Source organism: Myotis yumanensis, unplaced genomic scaffold, assembly GCF_028538775.1.
Source record: "Myotis yumanensis isolate MYYU_CA2020_CCGP unplaced genomic scaffold, mMyoYum1.0.hap1 SCAF_16, whole genome shotgun sequence".
Classification (NCBI taxonomy): Eukaryota; Metazoa; Chordata; class Mammalia; order Chiroptera; family Vespertilionidae; genus Myotis; species Myotis yumanensis.
In genome coordinates this window covers 21,073,416-21,093,574 of record NW_027223767.1, presented here as the reverse complement: position 1 = coordinate 21,093,574, position 20,159 = coordinate 21,073,416, and the positions used below count along the sequence as shown (strand labels likewise).

Sequence of the window (20,159 nt, the reverse complement as noted above, 5' to 3'; positions counted from 1 at the left end):
GGCCCCCGGGACTGAGCTGTACCCTCGGGAGAAGCAAACCTTTGTGGCGCGGCCCGGTCCGTACCCCGGGTCCCTCCGCCCCATCCAGCGTCAGGTTCCCCCCCATCCTCAGCTCCCCAGCTCTGGGGGAAGCGGAGCCACAATCTCTCTTCTCAGGCGGAAAGAGGAGCCCCTGTTTCGGGGAGGGGGCAAGGCCGGCCAAGTGCCGACCTCGGAGCCACGCGTTCCCGGGCGAGCAGAGCGCGGGTGGGACGGGCGCTAGGACCCCGCGGGCGCGGCTCCGCCCCCTCTTCCGGCCGCGGGCAGGCGGGCTGGGCCCGGCTGCGGCCAACAGTCGGCGCCGCCCGGAGCCGGGAGCGCGGCCCGAGCGTGGCGCGGGCTGTGGGGCCGCCGCGTGCCCGGCCCCGCTCGCCCGTGCCCGCCCGCCATGCCCGGCTTCGACTACAAGTTCCTGGAGAAGCCCAAGCGGCGGCTGCTGTGCCCGCTGTGCGGGAAGCCCATGCGAGAGCCCGTGCAGGTTTCTACCTGCGGCCACCGCTTCTGCGACACCTGCCTGCAGGAGTTCCTCAGGTGCGGGCCGGGGGCCGGGGGGCCGGGGCGGGGGGCACGCCGCATGGGGAGGGGCTCAGCTTGGAGGCGCGCCGGCCTTTGTCTGCGCCGTGGCCCGGTGACCTCACGGGCGGCCACCGTGACATCACGGGGCGGCGATGATGTCAGGCCGGAGGGAGAACCCGCGCTCTGACCCGGAGGGTGGCGGTGCCCTCGGCCCCCGCGCCCGGTCGGAAGGATTCGGTACCTCCCTGCGGAGTGGCGGGGCCGAGGCGCCGTTCCTGACCCGGGGCCGGCCCTGCCCCCTCACCTGGGAGCCGCTGTGGCCTCATCCTTGAACTTTGAGTCCCGGGAGGAGGAGGACAGAGCCTCCCTCCCGCGCTGCACCTTAAACTTCCGGAGTTCCCACCCGTCCGGCGAACCCATGGGTTTTCCGAACGTGGCAGGAACGGCAGCTGCTCTCCCATTTCACAGATGGTGGGAGGAGAACTTCAGGGAAGGCTGCGACCTGCCCGTGGTCACAGTTTAAGGCTCAGCTGGGATCTCGTCCGGGCTGTGCGGTCACACAATAGGGAGGGGGCCGTGGCGCTCAGATCTCTGCAGCGGGAACCTTGTGGGTGGCCCTGCTGCCCGGGGTCGGAGTACGCGGACGGCCTATGATCTCAGGGAGGGGGTCGCACCCTGGGTGTCACCAACGCCCCCTGTTCTCTGAGGACCCAGGTCACCTGGCTCTGGGCATCCGATGAACTCTGGGCGCCCTGTGGTCGCGAATCTCCTGCCCACGCCGGGAACTGCCCAGGCCCGTGTGGGGAGGTCTGTCCACGATCACAGGGAGGCTGGGTCCGGCACTGCCATGTGCCTGGAGGCTGTTTGCTGAGGGTGCGGGCAAGGAGAGCATCTCCAGGACTCCTGCCTCAGTGCACTGTCCCTCCCTCCCTCCCTCCGTCCCTCCGTCCCTCCGTCCGTCCTGCAGCCCCCAGCCAGGCGGAAATCTCAGCAGGCTCTTTGTTTTCCGTTCCCCACAGCCTGGGCCGGCTCCTGCCCTCACATATGCTCCTGCACAAGCTGCTGTGCTGCCCCCTCCTCCTATTCCCCACCCCCTCCCCCCTCCCCCCTCCCCCCTCCCCCCCTCCCCCCTCCTCCCTCCTCCCTTCAGCGTACACACATTCTCCCCTAGACACACAGCCCCATTGTCTTCTCCAGTGCCCTTCCCCAACCCTCTGGTTTCCAGATGAGGCCAGCTGAGCACCCCCCATCCCCCCCCCCCCCCCCGCCACTCTGCTGACCCCCCCCCCCCCACACACACACACTGCCTCAAGGAAAGATCCAGGAGGGGCTGCAAGGCCCCTTTTCCTCCACCGCCCCTCCGCTGCTTCTGCCCCTCCTCCTCCCGGAAATCCCCTCTTCCTCTCCCACTGCCCCCTCCCCCCATCCTGTCTTCTCCCCTGGGCCTGGGCCTCCACTGCACAGCCTGGAGCAGTCTCTGCCCCTGCCTCCCCCTTTCCCCTGGTGCCTGAATCTTGCAGCTGAGGCCCCTGGAGGGAGGAGGGAAGAGGTGGTTGGACAGGCTCTGCCTCTCACCACCGCAGGATACCATACAAGCAAGCGTGTCCATAGCACGGACGGAACCTTTGTCCTGGCCGGGCCCCAAGCTGCCGGGGCTAATCTTCTGCTCCAAGCCCAGGGACTTGCCTCAGTCCCCTCCCTGTCTCCAAAACCATAAAGTCAGCACATTCCTGAAGCAGCCAAGCAGACCCCCTCCCCCATGGCCCACCCCTCTTTCCCCACTCCTGCCAGGTTGGTCCAGGAAGGCTGCTTGCCCTGTGGGCATAGGCATACCTCATCAGTGCCTGGGCATGTATTTGCTTGGTGGCATGGCCAGTGGTAGTGGTGGGGTCAGGGAGAGGAGGTGGGTGCTAGAAATCCTTTGGGCATTTGGGGCATGAACTGCCCAGGTCCTGCAAAGGACATTATGGACAGGGCTGCCATGTGGCCTCTGCTTCGCTCTGATTCCTGCCTGCCTCCCACATGACTTACATCTGCCAGAAATGCCATGCCCGAGGGCCTTCAGTCCTGCTGGGTGAGCCCTTGCTCTGTCTAGGCCATGCCAGGTGTAACTGGTCCTGGCTGGGGTCAGCAAGGTCTTACTGGCGGAAGGAGGCATGCTCACAGGTTCCTTGAGTGCTAACAGCCTGCTGGGGATGGGTGGAGGAGAGGGCGGGCAGCAGGCAGGATCAACAGGCTTCAGATTGCATGCAGTGCCATGAGCAGAGTCTTGGCGGTGCTTGCCTGGACAGTTTTTCTTGTCCTAGCCCCTCTTCTGTGTGCTGTACCGTAAAACAGAACCTGTCAGAGCTGTGGACTCAGACAAACATAACCAGGTGCTGCTTCAGCTGTAGCTTCTGTTCTTTCATCTGCAAAACGGGATATTCAGCCCCTTCTCAGAGACAAGTGGTGAAGACTGGTTGGGAGTGTAAACACAGTGCCTTGGAGGGAGCCTTTCCTCCTCTTTGCTTTAGGAGACACACCCTCGTTAGAGGGAGGGAAGGGATGGGGTAAAGTGGCCCCAAGCTGACCTTTGCCCATGGTTCTTGGCTGGGCACCCTCAGGGGTTGGGAAGCTTTGGCACTTAATCTCCGCCTATCCCTGTTCACCTTGCTCCCCGCCTCCCCCCCCCCCCCCCAGTCAGCTTTCAGCCCAGCCAGTGAAAACTAACCTGGGGGGAGGGGATGGCTGGGCAGCCTGTTCTTTCCCAGTCCAGCTGCCATCCTGGGGGAGGGGTGCCAGCTGCCACCTGTTGGCCAAATGCTGTCTGAGGCAGCTGTCTCCGCCTCCACTGGGCCAGAACTCTCCTTCCCAGGATAAGAGCTGGGATTTTCTGGGGTCCTGGGGAAGCCGGTACCCTCAGGACTCTGCTTCCCCGCAGGTGGGGCTGCCTCAGAACCTGTCTGGTGAGGGCAAGAGGCTGCCCTCGTTAAGGGGGTGGGGCCTGGGGTTCTCCCTTCCCATAGTGTGGAGTCTTTTTTTTAAACACACAATTCTTTTTTTTCTTTTTTTAAAATATGTTTTATTGATTTTAGAGAGAGGAAGGGAGAAGAATAGAGAGGTAGAAACATCCATGAGAGAGAATGATTGATTGGCTGCCTACTGCATGCCCCCTACTGGGGATCCAGCCTGCAACCCTGGCATGTACCCTGGGGGAATCGAACCGGTTCATGGTCGACGCTCAACTACGGAGCCACATGGGGCCATAGTGTGGAGTCTTGACCCTGTCTCCTCTCCTTTCAGCGAAGGAGTCTTCAAATGCCCTGAGGACCAGCTTCCTCTGGACTATGCCAAGGTGGGTCCACAGAGCCAGGCAGAAGCTCTTGCCCTTGATGGAGGTTGGCAGCCAGTAGGCTCAGGGCCAGTGTCAACCTAGTACTTCCGAATCATGTGCCCCCACAAAGGTGGCCTGTTCCCTCCCACCAGGCCAGTTTGCAAATGAGGCCTGTATTTGCCCCGGAGGGCAGGCACAATGCCCAGCTTGTGGGGGTACACAGAGCTGCTCTGTGCCACAAGGAGTGCTCCCCTCCCCTCTGGATGGCTGGCCAGACGTGTGGCTGAGGGCCAGGACCCCTCCACCAGAGGGAAGGAGGCAGGGGGTTTGAGGGCTGCTTGCAACTAAGCAGGCTGATGGTCATGTGCAGGCATATTGGGGACCCTGGGATCCAGCAATAGAGCAGATACTCTATTACCCTATCGCTGGGCACAGAGGGGAATAAAGCCCAGGAGAGACTGTGGCTGGTTCTAAGGTAGAGCTAGCCTATCTGGGGGTGGAGGAGGCAGGAAGTGAGGACTGTAGCAGGCTCTGACCCTGACCTGTTTTCCCCCATGCCCGCCCCCAGATCTACCCGGACCCAGAGCTGGAGGTACAGGTATTGGGCCTGCCTATCCGCTGCATCCACAGTGAGGAGGGCTGCCGCTGGAGTGGGCCGCTTCGTCACCTACAGGTGAGGCTCTGATGGGGTGGGGACTGCCCCTCTCTTGGCAGGCACTAACCACAGCTCTTCCTGCCAGGGCCACCTGAATACCTGCAGCTTCAATGTAGTCCCCTGCCCCAATCGCTGCCCCACCAAGCTGAGCCGCCGAGACCTGCCTGCACACTTGCAACACGACTGCCCAAAGCGGCGCCTCAAGTGCGAGTTTTGTGGCTGTGACTTCAGTGGAGAGGCCTTTGAGGTAGGTGGGGCCTGGCTCAGGGTAGAGAGGGAGTGGGGCACCTGGTAGCCCGGGGATCCCTTAACTCAGCCCCTCTGACATTTCCACAGAGCCACGAGGGCGTGTGTCCCCAAGAGAGTGTGTACTGTGAGAACAAGTGTGGTGCCCGCATGATGCGGCGGCTGCTGGCCCAGCATGCCACCTCTGAGTGCCCCAAGCGCACCCAGCCTTGCACCTACTGTACCAAGGAGTTCGTCTTTGACACCATCCAGGTGAGGCCCTTTCTGAACTGGGCTGTGGGGCAGGTAGCAGGGAGTCAGGCTACTGACCACTGTCTCTGCCACCCTAGAGCCACCAGTACCAGTGCCCGAGGTTGCCTGTGCCCTGCCCCAACCAGTGTGGCGTGGGCACCGTGGCTCGGGAGGACCTGCCAGGCCACCTGAAGGACAGCTGTAGCACTGCCCTGGTGCTGTGTCCATTCAAAGACTCCGGCTGCAAGCACAGGGTGAGATGCCCCTCCTTCCTGTCAGTCCCCTTCTTGATCCTTGAAGCCTGGCATAGACTAGGGCCTGAGCCCCTTGGCGGTCCCTGCTCTGCTGCTCTGAAGCTTTCAGTCCTTCCCCCTGCTGGCCAGCTTCATCCTCCTAGTGCCCTCAACCTTAATCAGAACGGAGTGCCTGCCACCCTGTACCCATTCCTCCCCTCTACCCTGGGCCTGCCCATATTGATAACTCTCCTCCCTTCCCCCATGGCCTGGGGCTTTGCCAACAGTGCCCTAAGCTGGCAATGGCGCGGCATGTGGAGGAGAGTGTGAAGCCCCATCTGGCCATGATGTGTGCCCTGGTGAGCCGTCAGCGGCAGGAGCTTCAGGAGCTGCGGCGAGAGCTGGAGGAGCTGTCGGTGGGCAGTGATGGTGTGCTCATCTGGAAGATTGGCAGCTATGGGCGCCGGCTACAGGAGGCCAAAGCCAAGCCCAACCTTGAGTGCTTCAGCCCAGCCTTCTACACACATAAGTATGGCTACAAGCTGCAGGTGTCTGCATTCCTCAATGGCAATGGCAGTGGTGAAGGCACACATCTCTCGCTGTACATTCGCGTGCTGCCAGGTGCCTTTGACAATCTCCTTGAGTGGCCCTTTGCCCGCCGCGTCACCTTCTCCCTGCTGGATCAGAGCGACCCTGGGCTGGCTAAGCCACAGCATGTCACTGAGACCTTTCACCCTGACCCAAACTGGAAGAATTTCCAAAAACCAGGCACTTGGCGGGGCTCCCTGGATGAGAGTTCTTTGGGTTTTGGTTACCCCAAATTCATCTCCCACCAGGATATCCGCAAGCGAAACTATGTGCGGGATGATGCAGTCTTCATCCGTGCCTCAGTTGAATTGCCACGAAAGATCCTCAGCTGAGCACAGGCAGGGCTCCAGGACAAAGGGCGGGGGGGCGGGGAACATGACCTCTGTCAGGCACTGGCTGAACCTGGAGAGGGGGCAGGACCCCCTTTCAGCTGCTCTGCAGCCTTGGTTCTGTTACCCTATTTCCCCTCCCCCCTTCCTTACCACCCTCAGGTGCCTCCTATTGGTGCTTCAGCCCTGGCCGAGCAGGTCTTGGGGTCATCAAGGGCTTGGAAACAAGTGATCCTAGGGCTTGTCTCCTCTCCTGGGCAGGGCAGACATGCCTTGGTGCCGGCCACATTCTACCTGGACTGAGGTGCCTGCTGGTGCTATGTCCCAAGAGCCATAGGGGGGAGGGAGAGTTGGGTAGTTAAAGAATCTGTCTTGAGATCTGATTTCTCTTCCCTCTGTGTCTTCTGGTTATTTATTTACTTAGTGCCAGGAGGGCACAGCAGGGAGCCCTGATTTTTAATAAATCTTGAATTGTATTTATTAATTTGGTTCCAGTCTGACTCATCTGGGTTGATTAGGGCCCTGGAAGGCTGGGCCCAACTGTGAAAGCAAAGACCAGTCAGACTGGCTGCTCCTTTGCCCCCAGGATCAGCTGCCCTGACAGGTCGCCCTCTGGTGGACGACAGGGGAAGTGCACCAGGCTTTGTGTGGAAGAGATGCCTGCTGCTGCCCTCTGGTGGTGATTACTTTCACGTGGCAGACACTGTACAGGCATTATTTTATTTAATACAACCATCAGTGAAATATAGTTTTTATCAACATAATATAACCTATTTTAGTAGGCTGTATTGAAGATTTAATGAGAGAGATAAAGCATGTTCCTAGCACAAAATAAGTGCTTGATGAATGTTAACTCCAAAGCCCAGCCCACATCCAGAGACTAAGCTGAGCAAAGGGGCCTTTGAGGTATACACAATGCTTGGATTTTCTCATCCATACTCATTTGCTTTTCATATACACCTCGGTGGGTGCCTATGATTATCCACATTTAACGGATGAAATAGGAACAGAAAAGTGTATTGACTTGAGCCGGTTTGGGGCAGAGCCTGGATTCTGTTTCAAGCTCCAGCAATTCCTAGATGTATAGCTTCCTTATAATTTTGCCAATAGTTAGATTTGGATCCTTGCCTTGCTTCCTTTTTGGCAAGTTACTTAGCTATATGGAGAGGCATTTTGCTCTCCTGGTAAAATGAGAGTAATCCTGCTCACCTAGATTTACTGTAAAGATGATCCAATCAGCATCAAGTGCCTTACTCTTGGCTGGCCCTGAGAAGAGGCCCAATGATGGAAACTTACCTAGTAGAGGGAAGGTTCAAGGGCTGTAGTTCAGCCTGAGAAACTAACCATCAGCTTAGCCTTCAAAAGGTCAAATTCACTGATCTAGGGAGAGACGGGCCCTGGCTGCCTTTCTAATAAAGGTGACCTCTTCATCAGATAAAACCACCCTGGGACAATGACTTCTGGAAGCTAGTAGGGACAACATGTGCTCTAACTCGTTTCCTTAAACCAGCGGTCACCAACCTTTCAGACCTCACGGACCACCGGATGGCAACCGCTGCTCTAGCAGAAGAAATGTCTTAAGCATTTGCTTCAGGCAACAGATGGAACCATCTTTCCAAGAGCAGCCAGATACAATGGATCAAGCTTGGGCAGTCTTCTGGGAAGACTGCCACTGTACCATTCCAGGGAACGTGCTCTCTAGAGTTGTGTGCAACAATAGTGTATTGCAGTCAACTCCATACTCAGGCCTAGCCCTCATTTCAGTGGTGTCACAGGCAGTCACAGTTGCCTTGTGGAACTCAGGTCAGGTTTTTGTTTTGTTTTAATTGTTTTTTAATCCTCACCCAAGGACATACTTAGGGGAAGAAACATCAATGTGAGAGAGGAAAATCGATTTGTTGCCTTCTGTATGTGTCCCAACTGGGGATCAAACCCACAACTCAGGTATGCCCTGGTAACCCTTCTTCAGTGCACAGGATGATGTTCAACCAACTGAAAGGGGGACCAGGGAATCTAGTTGACCTTTGAACAACACGAGTTTGAACTGCACGAGTCCACTTATACATGGATTTTTTTTCCCAATAAATACTGTAAATATATTGCTTTGTTTTTAAACATTTTCCTTCTTGCTTACTTTAATAGAGCATATACTACATGTAACATACAATATGTGTAATCGGCTGTTACTGGTAAGGCTTCCTGTCAACAGGTTATTAGTAAAGTTTTTGGAGTCATTTTATTTTTATTTAACACTAGAGGCCCAGTGCACAAATTTGTGCATCGGTGGGGTCCCTCTGCCTGTCTGGTGACCAGGGCCAATTGGGGCCAGCCAGCTGGGGGAGGGGCTGTGGGAGGTTGGCTATGGGAGTGCACTGACCACCAGGGGGCAGCTCCTGCATTAAGCGTTTGCCCCTTGGTGGTCAGTGCACATCATAGCTACCTGCCAGTTGTCCAGTCACTTAGGCGCATATATATATTGACTTCAGAGAGGGAGAGACAAAAACATCAATGAGAATCACACCCCCTACTAGGGATCAAGTCTGCAACCCGGGCATGTGCCCTTGACTGGAATCGAACCTGGGACCCTTTAGTCTGTAGGCTGATGCTCTATCCACTGAACCAAACTGGCTAGGGCTAGAGTCATTTTAGACTATGCAGGAATGGGGGTAGTTAGAGGCACCTCTAACTTCTCTACCCCCATTGTTCAACTGTGAGTAGCTCTTTTGTTTTCATATATCTATATCTCTATCTACATATATATTGATTTCAGAGAGGGAGAGGGAGATAGAAACATCAATGATGGGAATCATTGATCGGTTGCTCCTGCACGCTCCCTACTGGGGATCAAGCCCACAACCCAGGCATGTACCCTTGACCGGAACTGAACCCGGAACCCTTCAGTCCACAGGCCGATGCTCTATCCATCGAGCCAAACCAACTAGGGCTGTATGTAGCTCTCTTAGATTTTTTTCCCCTCTGCAGACAAAAAAGGGGAAAGTTCTGCAATACTAAACCCTTAAGATTCACCAAGAGTTACTTTTCATTTTACAGATTATAGCACTTACTACCTCCACCTCTGTCAGAGGCCCTCAGAATCCCTGTTGGAGGTGGGAGAAGTGGAGGGAGGGACGTTTAAATAGCTTATTAGCAAATTACCCATTTTTCAGTGACTTAGGATCCTTGGAGTGAAAGTGGCAGTACACTTCAGACCTCCACGGAAGACATACTAACCCACCAAGGCCCTAGCAGTCCTGCCTAGGGAGAGGTCCTGTGTACCTCCTGGGGATTGACCAAATTTCATTCCTTACAATCCCAATACCTGGTCTGCAATAATGGATTGGGGGGGCTTCTGAATCGGATGAACGGGGGTTCCCCTCTTAAAAATGAGAAATTGCTTCCCTTCTAGTAAATGAGACGTTAGAAACCACTATAAACAAATAGGACAAGATTGAAAGGTGACTTTTTTCTTTTTACTGGTTTATAATAATCTTAAAAACCCCATCACACCCATAAACCACCACAGGTGAGAAGATGAGAGATGGAGAGTGAATGCTACAGTATGTGGACAGCTCAGGGAAACCGAGTGTTCCCTAGGGGCAGTGTGGGATGGAGGCAGGGATTATAGATAGGAGGCCCTGGTTTGGCCTCTTATTGCTGGCTGGGGGTTGGCTGGCAGAGGGGTGAGGACCTCAGGGTGAACTAGGAAACATCTCACACCAAAGGCAAGGGCAGTTGGGGGCGAAGGTGGGGTCACAGTACATTTTCCATGCAGATTAGGGGTGGGAGTGAGAGCTTCAGAGATTTGCACCCCCACACAGGAAGAGATGGGTTTGAGGTTTGATATAAAGCCCCCAAGTTGGTGTCTGGTCCAATTTCCTAAAATGGCAGCTCACCTTTTGGGGAGAGGCATTAGAAAAAAAAAATCACAGCAAAAATATCTGGTTTGGAGCTCAAGCAAGGGTTAAGGAGAGACAGCAGTGCTCTTTCAATTTAACTCAGAGAAGGAAGAACTGGAAGGGGGCCTTGGGTGAGATGGTGGCCAACACCTTGGGAGAAGGCATTGCACCAGAAGCAACAGGTGCTCCTGGGGGCTCAGGGACAGGGAGGTACCAGTGTTCACAGACGTCAGGAAAACAATCAGGAACAATAAATTAGGACTTCATGTTGCTATCATTTGGCATAACACAATCAGGCTTTTTTTTTTTTTTCCTATTTTTAAATATAAGGCAACTTGCCAACACATAATTTAAAAACTGGTCTTCAGTCACATTGATTCAGATCACTAGAGAATTCTGGCTAAAGAACAGTGGATAGTAAACAAAACCCCAAATTTTAAATAAGACCATCAGCTCACATTCCCCAGAGAAGAGAGGAAAAAGGGCTTATTTGGTTAAGGAAAAAAAAAAAGGCAGAGCCCAACTATGCATCTTTAACAGGAGGGTGCAAAAAAATTCACAACAAAACATAATCTAAATGTCAAGTTACAGAAAAGTTTAAATTTCTAGCCAACTAATTATCTCTTGGGAATTAGATGTGTTGAGCATGGAGTGGGTATGAGTGAAGAATGGGCAAGGGGCGAGAAGGGCTGTTACCAATGTACGCCCATCTTCAGCTGTTAGAACCATGCTCATTTGGTAAAGGAAGAATTCAAAGAGCTTAAGGCTTTGTGTTTTTCTTACTTTCTTCATCAAACTGAGGGGCTGCGAAAGGAGGTGTCTAGAAGGTGAATGTACCTGTGGGGCCACTCGCACACAATGCTACTCAAATCCACACTACATTCATACAGAAACATGACATTTAAAACTTACAGTGTAGAGCAATATTCTTAGCCAGTGTAGAGAACCAAAAAGCCTTTTTTTTTTTTTGGTGTTTTTAATTCCAAACTCCAATGTGATCATCCCTTACCTACCTAATTCCTCAAGTAAGATCAGTTTTTTTGTGTTACTTGTTTTTTGGCTGGGGGTGGGGAATGAGGGCAGCAGGTGAGTGAGGAGAGGCAACAGTGAGAAAGGATCTTAGATATGCTGGACGGTCACTGCATTTCTCTAGGGCTGGAAAGGGGCATCAGGAACCAAGATACCAACACAAAGACACATTTTTTCCCCACGTCTCAAGGCTGCGGCCAAGTGCCTGCAGGATGCCCTTGAGACGTATGGAAGGGTAAGTTCAGTGGCTCTGGGATCAATGTAGACATAAAAGCCTTGAGGAATGGAGAGAGGCTGAGAAGAGATGAGGACTGGTCCGTTTTGATTTGAGGTCTTTGGGGTGAATAAGGAATTAGCTTCCAGAGCACTTGGGAAGCCTGGCTTTTTAGTCCTAGAGAAAGAGAGACAGACAGGGAGAGGCCGAGCTTAGGGGGCTGGGCACCTATCGCTGCCTCACCTCGGGCCCTTAGCTCACTCAGTCCTAAGGTAAATAGGCAGAGCAGGAAAAGACAGGAGGTGGCTGGCGGGAAATGCAAGGGGGGGAGGGAGATGGACATGGCATAGGACTGACTGACAGGCAGGCAGTGAAGAAAAAAGCCTGGGATTGGGATTAGGTCCTAACATAAATCCAAAAACTGCTAGGGCTGGTGGACGGGAGAGAATGAGGGCACAGAGGATCCCCCCCTGTCCTCAATTAGATCCCACTAAATTCCCTTCTTAGAAACCTAAGAATGATCACATTGGAGCAGTAAAAATTTGAAACTATCCAATTACTCAAAAGTAAGACTAAACCTAGGAAGGGGTGTATGATGTATAGCTTGTGGAGGGCACCGGGACTACCTATCTATATCCAGGGTGCTGAATATGAAGACTTCGACTATCTGTGGGATCAGGGGCTCGGCTGCCAGGGGCTCGATGAGCCTTGCTTAGCATGGCCAGACTCTGTTCTCGGAAGCAGGCCTGCTGGAAATCCCCACTTAGGTAATCCACTGTTTGCATCAAGCTGTTCTGGCTTGCCACTGGACCGGCCCCGGTCCCTGCTCGGTAGTGGGCCCCAGTAGCCGCCGCACAGTCGAGGGGTGCACCCGTGGGCTGCCCACCGTGGAACGGCATGGTGAGGTCCTGAGACCCCGAGCTGTCGCTATTGGGAGTGGGCAGAATGTTGTTCCACAGGGGTTGGAAGTAGTGACCATTGGGGTAGGCCAGTGGGGCTGCTAGGCCGTTGACTGGAGGGGATGGGGTTGGCTTCTCCATGGGTGGCTTCAAATGGAAGGACTGTGCCAGGCAGAGTTCCTGCGGGTAGGCAGGGGCCTTGCCCACAAAGCCAGGCCCTGCCAACTCGCGTCCTGTTGCATGCTTGCCTGTCAGACCCGGGGCTGGCGTCCCACCAGCCTCACTGCACATCTGTTGTAGGTGGGCCAGCTGATGCTGGTTCCAGGCAACTGGCTTGAGGTCATTAGGATAGCCAGTGGGGGCTCGAGAGATGCCCGTGGGCAGGTTGACAGGGCCTGCCGCAGGCAATGCGGCTGTGGCCGCGTGGGTGTGCTCCATGGGATTGACCACACATGAAGGCATTGGTGTGGGGATGCTGTGGGTCGACACCCGGGTGCTTGCATTGATGAGCAGACTGCGACTAATGGGGCTGGGGTTGGCGATCTGGCCCTCACACACTGAGGTAGTGCTGATGCCTGCCCTCGTCTGGCAAAACTGGTTGATCTGGTGCACAATGCTGCTCAGGTCCGGGGGCTGGCTGTGCTGCAGGGTGGCCGCCATTGAGAGGGGGATAGTTGAGGTAGACACGGTCACATTCGGGGGGGCATCTGAGTCTGGCATCTTCCGGCCTCCATGCAACAAGGAACTGGGGGGATGCTGGAGACCTTGGTGAGACAGACCCTGAGGGTGGACCAAGCCCTGGGTTTGGGCCATGGGCTGAGGGTGGCCCAGGCCCTGAGGCTGCTGGAGGCTCTGAGGATGGGGCAGCGCCTGTGGTGGCGGGATACCCTGAGGGTGCTGCAGCGTCTGGGGAGGGGCGTGGGCCAGGGTCTGTGCATGCTGCAGGGCCTGCTGGCGGGCCAGAGCCTGGGCCTGGGGGTGGGCTAAAGTGCTGGGTGCCACAGTAGCATAGGGCACCACTGGGGGGTTCATGATGGCCTCAGGGAGCAACCGGGCACGGGTGCCGTCAAAGTCCTTGAGTATGCTTTTGGCTGGCACTTTGACAATGGCAAGCAGGCCTGCCTTGGTGGCAGCCTGAGTCGGGTAGGGGCTGTAGCGCTGGGCTGATGTGTCGAGGCCGTTCACAGTACGACGAACGTGTTTCCGCTGGGGAACCTTCACACTGTTGGGGAAGATTTTTATAGTCAGTGGGTTGTTTGCGACCTTCTTAGCATACGCGTCCAATTCGGCTGGGGTAGGATAGTGAGCAGTTCTCATTTTCTGTGTAGTGTCCCCTAGAGAGAGAGAAGGGGAAGGAGAGCAAAGAAGGAGAGGGAGCTCATCAGTGCCAAGCCAACCAGCCTTCTAGATTCCCCTTTTGAGGGTGTAAAAGGTGGGGGAGGTGACGGACTAACTAAGTTGTCTCCCTAGCCTTCAGAGTCTGACCCAGCCTCAGGCCCCATCAGTACTTTAATGGGCCAGGCCTTGTGCTATGTGACAGGCTATCTCAACGAATACTTGCTACTGCTTTAGGAAGCAGGTACTATTATGATGCTTGTTTTACAAATGACATCACTAAAGACAGAAATAGCAGAGCAACTTTCAAAAGTCCAGAATCTGGCAGAGACAGAAGCTGGCCAGTTCTCACAGAGTTGTTGTTCTACATGGAACTCTCTCCAAGTTCCTACCAGCCCATGCTGGCCTGGGTATTGCTGATTCTAAGCAGAGCTGCTTGTGAGAGCCCCTAGTCCCTTTCCCTAGGACATCCTGGTAAAGAGGGCAGCCAGGGTGACTACTCTTCCATCTGCAGTGGCCAGTGAGGCATCAGCTTTCTCCTTAGCATTGGCAGCTGGGGCATCATGCCCATTGGGTGGGCATCCTGGCACAGTAGACAGGATGCTTCTTTTTTAGGAACAGAGGAATAAGCTGCCAACATCCCTCCCCATCCCATGTCACAAGTTCACTTTTGTTTACAGCTTACTCTCAGCCTGACTGGGTCAAGATCAAAAGGCTTTATTTCCTTGAGGGGGGTGACAATAATGACAGGGCAGCAGAGAGGGAATTTGAGAAGAAAGGATTCAGAGAATCTTTAAGTCCTGAGAGCCAAAAATAGTCTGTATTTGGCCCTTGTCAGCTGTCACTTTCCAAAATGAAAGAGGAAAAATGTGACTTCCTTTGGAGACTGCGGAAATACCCACTCAATGTGCCTCATTAATGTTAACAGTCTCTTTGTTCCCATCTCCAGTTGCCTCCCATCAGGGGGCTCCAGCGGATGTTGTGTTTCCAGTCAGAAAGGAAAAGGTTCTGAGAATAAGAGCTCTTTCAGGATGCCAGGCTCCTGCAAAGGGTCTCTGCTCTGTTATCCCTCTCTCCGAGGGAGGGTCTCCCCTGAGTTTACACAGAAGGTGCTTAATAAAGGCTTGCTGAGTGACTAAGTACACAAACTGCCCAAAGCAGAAGGAAGGGGGCTTGGCTGGGAACCTAGGCTCAGCTAGCAGATTCCCTCCCTACTTCCTCCCTTGCAGAAGGCAGCCATACAGAGCAGGGACTAAGCTGACTGAATGCTGGGCTTGTGACTTCAGCTGGCCTGGCTCAAGGAGACCTTATTTGAAAATCATGTCACTGGGCATCAACTGGAAGAGAAGTAGGCTAGTGAGTGTGCTAAAGAGGGCCCAGCTGCCATCCTTTGGTGACACTGCTGGTTAGTTGGCAGCAACTGCTGCTCTTGGAAGCAGGAAAAGAAAGCTCAAGTCTAGGATAGGCAGAGAATTCAGGTCCACACTCAAGAAGGTAGAACTTAGCAGAAAGAGTACAGAAAGGAAAAGGCTTAATGCTTTCAAATACTGGAACAATGCCTTGAACTTAGTAGATAGGCAAACATACTTAAGGGTCTGCTTTATTATTTTTTAAAATATATTTTATTGATTTTTTATAGAGAGGAAGGGAGAGGGATAGAGAGTTAGAAACATCGATCAGCTGCCTCCTGCACACTCCCTACTGGGTATGTGCCCTCAACCAAGGTACATGCCCTTGACTGGAATCGAACCTGGGACCCTTGAGTCCGCAGGATGATGCTCTATCCATTGAGCCAAACTGGTTAGGGCGGGTCTGCTTTATTTACAGAATAAATGCTCTACCCATAAAGGAAATGTCTGTAAGATGACAGATTTCATGAACATCTTAAAATGATGAATGTGATGGTGACAACGGGTAGGAAGGAGAGGAAGGCAGAGTCTCAGAAATCTTTCCCACCCACTAGCTGCTGAGGAGGGTCAAAGCTCTGAGAGCAGAGTTTGAGTTCTGCTTTTTGTAGGCCACTGTCCCTTAACTGCCACACATCCAAAACGGAAACCATCCCCACACGCTGTGATATTCTGAATTTAATTGTGTCTATAGACACTTACGGTGTACAAAGGGTTAATGGGCTTCAGTCTCCATAAAGTGGAGCCCTTTTCTGACCCTTCTTACATTCTCCTTGACAATAAGATATTAAAAAAAGCCTAGAATCACTGAGACACAGTTCCTAAACTCAAGGTATCAGAATTCCATTAGAAACTGACCTGGTCAGCCATTGGCCTTAGGTATCTGTTTGACTGGTCAAAATCATGTAACACTCCTAGCTCAGTGTCTTACCTGGAGCAGATATGTAGCAAATACCTGTTAAGTGCCATCAGTATAGGGACTGCCTGACTGAACATCTGAACTGGGCTGAGGAATGGGAGTTTGAAGCTACCGAGTTTTAGTTCAGACCAGAAATAACGGTCTGCCCCTGGGCTCTCCTCCATGTTAGTGGGCTTTTCTCCTTGAAGGCCAACAGAGAGGAAGACAGTTGGGCTTGCTGAATAACAGAGTTCCTTTCTAAATTTTATTTATTTATTTATTTTGAGAAAGAGAGAGAGAGAGAAAGGAAGGTGGGGTGGGAGAAGGAGGGGAGGGAGGGATAAGAAAGAAGGAAGAAGATGAAGAGAGAGGGCACAAGCCATGGATTTGTTCCACTTATTCATGCATTCATTGGTTGATTCTTTTTTTTTTTTTAATTTTTTTTTTTTTTTTTTTACATTGGTTGATTCTTGTATGTACCCTGACCAGAGATCAATAGAGTTCCTTTTTTCAAGTCAGTACCAACTCTCAGGTTGTTTTTTTTCTAACAGAGGCAGAAGGGACACATTCAGGAGTATGACACTGACATTGATCCCCCCCCCCCCCCACAGGCCAAGGCTAGTTAGTTCTTCTTGTCCTGCCTCCACTGATGTTGACAGCAGTAATGGGGGTAGTCAAATAAAGGATCAAGAATCAAAGGGAAGTAATGGATGAGAGGGGATGTAGACACAGGCTACAGTATTTTTATTAAGGAAGAATCTCAAGGATGAGATTAGTATATTGGACAAGAGGCCATGTTCTGGGAATTCAGTACCAACCACTTCACATATCAGACTTAAGCCCAACCCTTTAAAAAAGGTCAAATTCTTCAAAATACTTTTAAAAAATATATATTTTTATTGATTTCAGAGAGAAAGGGAGAGGGAGAGAAAGAAACATCAATGATGAGAGAGAATCATTGACTGGCTGCCTTCTGCACACCCCACACTGGGGATTGAGCCCACAACCCAGGCATGTGCCCTGACTGGGAATCGAACCATCACTTCCTGGTTCATATGTTGACACCCAAACACTGAGCCACTCCAGCCAGCTCTCAATACTTTTTATCTCAGTCCTCACACACAGGCATCCTAGAGTCTCTCTTTCTTCTATAACATCTTAAGTGCTCAGCTAACACATAGATACCACAGCTTTGTAAGCAAATTACTTAAATATCAAATACCAACTGAGTCATTAATCAAGACATGAGGCAGTATAAAGAATAGGGAATACGTTGTTAGAAGAAAAGAGAGATCCAGATTCAAGTACTGACTTTATTATCTAACTACCCAGTCTCAGTCATTCCTCATTTATAACAAACAGGTATGAGATATCTACTGTCCTGCTTCACAGGATTACTAAGATCAAGAGATTCAATGAATGGAAAAATAGTCTGTGGACAGGAACAATGACTGCCGATAATTATTATTCAAGGATATCAGTTTTGGCTAAGTCTGTCCAAAGATAGGATACAGTACCCCGACAAAGGAAGCTCCAACTGCAGGACACCCTGGACTTGAGTCTGGAGAGTTAAATGTAGCCAAAAGCACTTTTGTCTATTCTTGGGACTAGGGGGAAATCTGCTTGAATACAGGATTCCCCACAGGGACCTCCCTATGTATCCTTCTATTTTGAAGGTCAGATGCATGGGTGGCATATACAGCAGAAACCTCTATCTATAGGTGGAGAGGCACAAGCAGTGTGTTTCTAACGCAAGCTTTGGAATCTGAACCAAGTGTGAGTTCTAGCCCAGTCACTGAACTGTAGTGTGATGTTGGCAAGTGGCAAACACTCTGTGCCCCATCCTTAAAAGAAAGATAAGAGTGTCTCCCATACAGAATTATTGAGGAATGAATAATAACATATATAAAAATACTCAACAGGCCCTAGCCGGTTTGGCTCAGTGGATAGAGCGTCAGCTTGCGGACTGAAGGGTCTCTGGTTCGATTCTGGTCAAGGGCACATGCCTGGGTTGCGGGCTCGATCCCCAGTAGGGGGTGTGCAGGAGGCAGTTAATGAATGATTCTCTCTCATCATTGATGTTTCTATCTCTCTCTCCCTCTCCCTTCTTCTCTGAAATCAATAAAAAGTATTCAAAAAATGTATATATATTTTAAAAATGCTCAACAGTGTGGTGATTGTAGGAAGGGAGTGAGTGGAGTTGGAAGATAAATGGTGATGGAAAAAGTAAAAAAAATAAAAATAAAAAACTCAAGATAGTGCCTGGCACATGGTTAGCAACTCAACAGAGAAACAGATGCTAGTTAATATTGCTGATATTTCTATGAGTTTATTCAATCATTTGGGCCAATTAACAATTTCCAGGCCCTCCCACTAGGGGGCAGATAGACATACTAAGAAGCAGTAAAAGAATTTTGACATTTGTTCCAGCTCCAAAACTCTGCAATAAAATAGGTCAAAGTTATTATCTAAAAGATGATTTGAAAACCAAGGTCTTTTTAAAAATATATATTTTTAATGATTTTAGAGAGGAAGAGAGAGGGAGAGATAGAAACATCAATGATGAAAGAGAATCATTGATTGGCTGCCTCCTGCACACCCCACATTGGAGATCGAGCCCACAACCCAGGCATGTGCCCTTGACCAGAATCAAATCTGGGACCCTTAGTCCACAGGCTGACGCTCTATCCACTGAGCCAAACCAAGGTCTTTTGATAATTTCAGCCATTCATCCAAAAATATTTATTGAGCCACTACTATATACCTGACCATAAACTGAGTTTGGAGTTAATAAAGAAAAAATGTTCAAAAACACATTTTTCTGGGGGATTAGGAGAAGATGGGTCAGAGGAAAACAAATTTCCAAGTACAGAATTCCAAAATGGCTAGGACTCTCAAAGCAAGTGACATCATGAAATATATAACCTAGAAAAGCTCTAGGAGGCAACCATCTAACCCTAACTCTGGTCCTCTACCAAGTACAGGACCCACATCAAACCAAGATTTCTTTAATCCAGCCTGCCCTATGGCAAATTATACATCTAGGCTGGGAAACACATCACATTCTCCCACACACCAAACAGGAAGGGGAGAAGAGAAAATGTGAAGTTAGAAGGACTCAATCCTGTGACTCTATACATGTGGTGACTCAAGCCTGGGAAAAAGTGATTCTACCCATAAAGGAAATGTCTGTAAGATGACAGATTTCATGAACATCTTAAAATGATGAATGTGATGGTGACAACTGGGGTAGGAAGGAGAGGAAGGCAGAGAGTCTCAGAAATCTTTCCCATCCACTATCTCCTGTAAAACTCCTTATAGTGATGGGCCAAGAAGCCACATATCCCGACTCCTGACCCCTGATCCAATTCTCTTGCCTTGAGCTGACTCTTACAACATAAAGCAAAGTAAGCTATCAACATCTGTATCTCATCCCCACCCCACCAGATACCAAGCTCTGTGTTTCTAGGAATTTAGAAGACCCTTCTAAGAATGGGTGTAGGAAAAAAACTGAATTACAAGTCACAAAACTAGTTTTAAAGTTTCTATAACTGGTAAACTTGAGTTCTAAGCAGCTCTTTAGCTGTTGGTTCCTGAAGAAAACAGCTTATGCTCTAGCTCACCTTTAACTATAAATGTTTAACACTAACAGCTATAAATCAAGATTTTTCTTTTTTTTATACCTTTTGGGAGAGGAGAGAAGAAAGCAAGCAGGCTTAAAAATACCAATAGTATTTCTCCTCTGCAAAGGTGTGGATTTAGTTAAGGATGACAACAAGAGAGTCAAAGGAATTCAAATACACTGTCCCCCAAATGGACTGGTGAGTCTGAAACCAGGAAAGAAGGACATCTCAATTCTCAAATATAGATGAGGGACAGTGGTTGGCAGAGGCTACTTACGAGCTGCTTTGGGGAAAAAGTAAAGTGGAGATCTCAATGTCAGCACCCAAGACAAAGCTGCCAATTTGCCTGTCCTCCCAAATGCCTCAACCCCTGACATCACATCTCTAGGTGAAGCTGTCAAAGTAAGTCAAGGAATGTAGAAGACAGTGAACTGTTCTTTATCATCTTACTGTATACTTCCAAGTATACTCCCTTTCCAGTTGTGTCCTCTAGAAGCCCATAACCAGTCACAATGCAGTTAGCATGGAGATTGGGGTGGCCAGGGAGCAAATACAACTTCATCACCTGTCATCACTTATGAAAAGAAAGGCTGGGGGAAAGCTGGCACAGCAGAGCTTGCCTATTGCAGAAGGAAGACGGTCACCTTCAGTTTTGTCGTTATACAAGCTGGATTCATTGGCCAAATCCTAGAACTAGCCAGGCTCTGAG

General features: G+C 51.3%; 2 protein-coding genes across 3 annotated transcripts in view; one reads left to right on the top strand and one right to left on the bottom strand.

The window, feature by feature from the left end:
* Positions 1–338: 338 nt before the first annotated feature.
* On the top strand, positions 339–6,634 carry TRAF4 (TNF receptor associated factor 4). Its single transcript, XM_070393052.1, has 7 exons — positions 339–570; positions 3,838–3,889; positions 4,437–4,541; positions 4,609–4,770; positions 4,860–5,021; positions 5,099–5,254; positions 5,521–6,634. The coding sequence occupies exons 1-7, from the start codon at positions 428–430 to the stop codon at positions 6,151–6,153; spliced, it is 1,413 nt and encodes a 470-aa protein (XP_070249153.1). The 5' UTR covers positions 339–427; the 3' UTR covers positions 6,154–6,634.
* Positions 6,635–7,976: 1,342 nt separating this feature from the next.
* FAM222B (family with sequence similarity 222 member B) overlaps positions 7,977–20,159 on the bottom strand; it is a 64,027-nt gene continuing 51,844 nt past the window's right edge. For both annotated transcript variants that reach the window (XM_070393049.1, XM_070393050.1), the window contains exon 3: positions 7,977–13,522. In XM_070393049.1, the coding sequence (XP_070249150.1) occupies positions 11,916–13,522 (1,607 nt within the window). In that variant the 3' untranslated portion in view covers positions 7,977–11,915. The remainder of the gene's footprint in view (positions 13,523–20,159) is intronic.

Coding starts and splice junctions, on each gene's coding strand:
- TRAF4 (XM_070393052.1), top strand. CDS start 428: ATGCCCGGCTTCGACTACAAGTTCCTGGAGAAGCCCAAGCGGCGGCTG. Junction 3,890..4,436: donor TTCCTCTGGACTATGCCAAG/GTGGGTCCACAG, acceptor GCCCGCCCCCAG/ATCTACCCGGACCCAGAGCT. Junction 5,255..5,520: donor ACTCCGGCTGCAAGCACAGG/GTGAGATGCCCC, acceptor CTTTGCCAACAG/TGCCCTAAGCTGGCAATGGC.